The 6,000-nt window shown below is 51.0% G+C and overlaps 1 protein-coding gene across 2 annotated transcripts in view; it reads right to left on the minus strand.

The window, feature by feature from the left end:
• LOC143150387 (uncharacterized) overlaps nt 1–5,714 on the minus strand; it is a 40,634-nt gene extending 34,920 nt beyond the window's left edge. For both annotated transcript variants that reach the window (XM_076318624.1, XM_076318625.1), the window contains exon 1: nt 4,448–5,714. In XM_076318624.1, the coding sequence (XP_076174739.1) occupies nt 4,448–5,321 (874 nt within the window). In that variant the 5' untranslated portion in view covers nt 5,322–5,714. The remainder of the gene's footprint in view (nt 1–4,447) is intronic.
• Between the last annotated feature and the right edge of the window lie 286 nt (nt 5,715–6,000).

Here is a 6,000-nt window from a genome sequence, read left to right on the forward strand (position 1 = left end):
GACGGGGGTGGGGGGTCGGGTCGTCGGACCACTCGGTCGGCAGCGGTCGAAACGGATTTCGTCGATCAGGCTCTGATGCACTTTTAATGGGGGGAGAGAGAGGGGGGGAAAAACTCCTGACCACCACCCCCCCTCCCCCTTCGAGGAAGATGGATGACCCCGAGGATCGTGTAATCTCGATTTCATCGAGGCGATCGATCCCCCACGACTTCCACGTTCTTTTCTCTTCCGCCGTTTGCCCTCGCGTTTCACGATTCTCGCGGCTCGTAGAGATTTTTTATGTCCCCCACCACCACCCTCCAGTCACCAATCCCCCCCCCCCCCCACTCTGTCGCGCGATGTACGCGCGAAGAGCCGCGGGGCACGGTGATCGGTTGATTTCGTTCGCAGCCAGTGTCCCGTAGCGGGATAAAGGGACGATAATGATGGGGTTCAAGGACTGGTTAACGCAGATTAGCGGAGCAATTTGTCACGCTCCGACAGGCCACCCTCGCGAGCCCCCCACCTCGCCCCTCGTCGACCCCTCCCCCTAACGGTTGGCTCCTTCGGTTCTGTTTCTACGTCGCTTCGACTCTCGCCCCGTGGTACTCCTCCGCCTTCCCTCCCCCTACGCCCCACTGCCAACCGGGATAGTGGATTCCAGCAGCCTTATCGGTGGCCTGGGATTTTTCCTCTTATCTGTCCGCCAGACTCCATTAAATTCGAGAGTCAACTGTGAAATTGGGATCGGGCGCGGACCGACTACGGATTCGATCATCGCGCGGAGATAAGCTTTCCGCGGCAGATGCCTCGCCGGATCCGCTCGTTCGCAGGGAGGAATTTAATAAACGACGAATTCGCGCCGAGGCTCTTTTTCCACCGTTTGGTGTTTCTTCAGCGCGGCAGGTTTCGCCGAAACGCGGTATCTATAAGCGAGGGAGGAACGGGAGGGAATTTTTACCCCGGACCGACGTTACTGGAGACGGTACGTTCTTGAGAACGAAATCCTGTGTCGAACGTGCAGGATTAACAATGAGCAGAACGAATTAGTTCAATTTGATTGAAAATTTAATGACGGTTAATTTTCTTTTCGGGGTACGTGGACAGGGTTGGATTCACTAGTGGAGGGATTTTTTCTCCAAACCGACGCGACTGGGAGCATGTACGTTACTTGACAGTTTTAACTCTGGACTGCAGGATTAAAAATAAGCAAAAGAAATTAATTCAATTTGATTGAAAATTTAATGACGGTTAATTTTCTTTTCGGGGTACGTGGACAGGGTTGGATTCAATAGTGGAGGGATTTTTTCTCCAAACCGACGCGACTGGGAGCATGTACGTCACTTGACAGTTTTGACTCTGGACCGACGTTTCTGGAGACGGTACGTTTTTGAGAACGAAATCCTGTGTCGAACGTGCAGGATTAAAAATAAGCAAAAGAAATTAATTCAATTTGGTTGAAAATTTAATGACGGTTAATTTTCTTTTCGGGGTACGTGGACAGGGTTGGATTCACTAGTGGAGGGATTTTTTCTCCAAACCGACGCAACTGGGAGCATGTACGTAGTTTGAGAGTCATTTCTTACTTGAACGTAGCTAGTTTGATTTTTTCGAGAATTTTTACAATGATCTACAGATGTATCTAATAGTTGAATATAAAGAGGAATTCCATTTTTTTACGAACCGATGTGACTAGGACTTGTTAAAATTTTTCGAAGAAAAACTGTACAACAATCTGCATAATTTCTTCTGTTTCTACGTTCTCTGTGCCAACGTTTCTTAAAATATGGGCCAAGTGAAAATGGTTTGGAATAGTGGAAAATTTTGAAGAATATAAAATATGAAATATCAGAATACTTTATCCGTAGATAAAACTAAAGATTGCTAGATAAATGAATCAATTATTGCATACTCCGGGAAAGTCTTCCCTAGGAGCATTAAGCAACAATACTAAGTTTAACAAAGCAGATAATAGATTCTGTTAAAGCGGTAGAAAAAATTACACGCGCGAAAAGCACTAAAATTGTTTACGCGTTGCATTCAATGGTAGAATGCATGATATCTCTAGATTTTATAACCTCGGCGGTCGTAAATATTTCATCTTATGAAAAGGGGCCGTGAGTGAAAAAGGGTTAAAAGCACTAGCTTAAGGACGCGCTAAGTGTCGTATATAGCGTTAGATTCTGGTTTTATCCGCAAACCGATGTAACTGGAAGCAATACGTAACTGAAAAGAATTTTCTAACTCGAGGACGTCGGATCGATGTGGCTCCAGACGATTTTAATTTTCTCCAAAAAATCTTCTAGTTCAACGTGGTCTTCAAAACATCATGTAACCGAATATATCGTGAGATTTACTATTGAAAAGAATTTTCTACCTTGAGTACACAGAACCGACACGACCGAGGCAATCTAACTTAATTTTCTCGAAAATCTTCTAGTTGAAAGTGGTATTCAAGACGCCAAATAGTCGAATGTATTGTAGAATTTACTGTGAATCAATGTGGCTGAAAAGCAACACAAAAGAATCTTCTATCTCGAGTACTTTGAACCGATGTAACTGAGGAGTTGTAGTTTAATTATTTCGAAAATCTATACAATGTATTTTTCCTACCTGTGTATGATCTAAAAGACATCTAATAGTCCAAACATAGATGAGAATTTTATCTCTGAATCGACGCGGTTGGAAACAATAAGAAAAAATCATTTACCTTGAGTACATCGAATCGACACGACCGAGGAGATCAATCTCCAATTCTCCTACTTTTTCTCTCTCTGTGTGTGTGACCTAAAGGACACCTATCAGCTCAAACATAACATTGAGAATTTCATCTTTTAAATCATCTAAAAGACACCCAATAGCTCGAACACAACTCGGAGAATTTTATCTCCGAACCGACACGACTGGAATCGATGGAATGAAAAATTCCCTAACCCTATCGCGTCGGAGCTACGCGACCGGTGGGCAATCTAGTTCAATTTTCTAAAAAATCCGCACTCGGAAGTTTTTGCTACTTGGACGCGGTGTACAAGCAACGCCAGATGGCCGGTCATAACCTCGAATTTATCACGTTTCACTTACGTTTACGACTCACCGATTAAAACGTTCCGCGCGAGAAGCGGGCGCACGAGCCGCCGCCGCCGAGCGTTCGAAAGCATCATCGTTGCCGACATTCGGGGGCTCTCTTTCCCGTGTTCCGAGTAACGCGTCTACGTCGTCGCTTTCGCAGGAGAATCCCCCCCCGTACACGCGAATAACTCCGAAACGACCGAAATTGCACGCCCGTCGGGGAAGAAGCCATCCTTCTAGCGTCTAAAGTTAGAACGAGGAAGAAGCGAGAGAGCTGCTACGCTAGCGAGGGGAACGGATCGTTCGGACGTGCGCGCGCGCGCGCACGTTCGCTCGACGCCGAAAAAATATATCGTTCAAGATCACTGGGATCGCGCGTGACGAGGCCCATATGTTCGCGGCAGGAGAAACCCAGGGGAAGCGGGGCTTGTGTTTTGGTGAACGGTTACGACGTCGGAAGACGCGCGAGCAAGGAGGAAGCAATAAAGATGCGAGCCGAGGTTTTGGCAAGAAAAAGCCCAGAAGATTAGGGGACTTCGCGAGCTATCAAGAGAGCTATACGAAAGCAACAAATCCGGGATGATTAATCGCTCGTCGGAGCGGATTGTCCCGATGAAATTAGCGCCGATTGCTCAGCCACATTCCACCTATCAGAGGGGACACTCCTCCAATTGGCAACTGGCAGAATTGGCAAATCCACCGATCGTGCACTTTGCAAATGTCATATTAACGGACGCTCAGAGCCCGTCAGAAGAGGTTGTGAAAGCTTGATGAAACTGTGGTAGCTTCTATTAGACCCGACGTCCACTCTAACGACGACCGAAGCTTACTTTGTTAAACTTGGCGACAGTTCGAACCAAAACGACCAAGTACTACCTGACCTAGCATTTCTAGGAATCACTAGTCAAACTTTCATACTCTCTCGAGAAGCAATCGTCCATTAACCTTACACAGACACACTGATAAGTGATCACCTTGTCCAGACACACTGGGTCGTTTATAATTAGTTTAAACATTCTTTCAGACGACTTCGTGTTACGAAACGGTGCGTTTCATTGTACACGGGATCATCTGGGTACTACATACCCTGGTTACCGAGATCGGTACGTTACCGAACGCGTGTTTAATCGTTCACAGGATTCTCCAAGTTTTACATGCCCTGATTACCGAGATCGACCTTACGAAACGCGTGTCGAATGGTTCACAGGATCCTCCAGGTTCTACAAACTCTATTCGACCGCTCCTTAGAAAAGACCCAATGTGTCCGTGACCGTCACTAGATCGCTCCTACCGGCTAGAGTATTCCTTTCGATTCTACGTTAGCAACAACCGTTCCCTAACACGTGGCCGCGTTAATCTATCCATCCACTGAACGAAGAGAAACCAGGATTCTAGTCACCTTCGTGCACGCTATCGGCCCGCCGATGTCGCCGATGCTGAAGGCTACCGTGAACCACGCGGCCGCCGGTGAACTTATTCGGGTCCAGAATATTCTCCACCGAGAACGCGAGACACCTCTTCTTCGCCTGGACGGTGCTTGCGGTGGTGGTGATACTTCCGGTCGCGGTCCCAGTTCTGGCCGCGTTACCGGAAGTGCAGACTGTCATCACCGTGGACGCGGCCGCGGCGTGCGCGGCTATATACACAGGAGTCCCGTGGCCCTGGGTCTGGCCACCGCTCTGAACACAGGAGAAAGGATGCACGCCGCGGTTCGCGAACGGATTAAGGAACTGATCGGACCCGGTGACCCTCGACGAAGGGGCGGTTAGGTCCACCGGGCTGCTAGGGTTGCTCTCGTCGACCTCGTCCCGGCACACGTCCACCTCAACGTCCTCGTCCTCCTGGTAGTTCCCGTCGCGGCTCCCCGGATGCATCTCCTCGTCCTCCTCCTCCGGCTCCTCGTCGTCTTCCTCGTCCTCGACGGTGGTCCTCCTCGGTGCGGCGTTCCTCTCGTTCTCGGGTTCGTCCTCCTCTTCCTCGTCCTGTTCCTCTTCCTCCTCGATCTCTGGGTCTATCCGTTTCTCCCTGATCTGAGTGTCCATTTCGTGGTACTGGTCCTTGTCGACGGGCCGCAGGATGGGCGAGGTCGACGGCGAGTGTTGCTGACGGCCGGCGTCGTACCGCACGAAGGGTTCCGCGGCGCGTACGTGGATCAACACGTGCCTCCTTTCCTGAGGTGGCAGCGACAGCCCGGCACGCATCTCGGCTTCTTCGCGCGGCAGGACGACCGGTCCCAAGGGCGACGCGGTCCTGCCCTCCTGCATCCTCCACATAACCCCCCTTGACTGTCTTTACCTGCCACCGCGACGCTCCATGCCGGCGTCGAGCTGGACACGTTGCTTCCTTTAGCCAGCACTCGGTTGGTAACCGATGTCGTCTCAAAGACACCCGTCGCGGAACACTAATACGCGGGGCATCACCGGCACCGCGCGTGTCCGTCGCACTCTACTCCCCGTTCATCACTAATCCTTTACCCGGGTCGCGACACTTTTGATTCCCAGGTACGCGGCACCGACAGATCCACCAGGGGGGTTCTTGACCGTGAGATCTCTCGCGGGACGGGTCCCGTGGTAACCCCCTTCGTTCACCGAACTCGACTAGACGCACCGGGTAACAACAACCGGGATCCCCGCTCTCGGCCACGGGATCGTGGATAGATCAGCGTGGTCGCGCGATTAGCAGTGTCTTTGGTGGCCAGACGCCGCGCGCGGCCCGTGAAAGCTGCTCTCGGGACTTCCACGTAGTGCCATGGTGGCTGAATAGGCGGTATATCGGCATATTATTAGTACCGCGGAGCCGTCGTAGGAAACGTAGTCGCGGGCGGCTAGCCGTAGCGCCGGGCGGGGTGGGGGCACCGCCCCGCCCTGTTTGGGCGTGACGGAACCGCGCGCGGCTTATCGTCGCGCCGCTGCGACCGGGTGGGCGTGGACCGGGCGCGTTACGCGGGGGTTG

The sequence above is a fragment of the Ptiloglossa arizonensis genome, chromosome 8 (assembly GCF_051014685.1).
Source record: "Ptiloglossa arizonensis isolate GNS036 chromosome 8, iyPtiAriz1_principal, whole genome shotgun sequence".
NCBI lineage: Eukaryota > Metazoa > Arthropoda > Insecta > Hymenoptera > Colletidae > Ptiloglossa > Ptiloglossa arizonensis.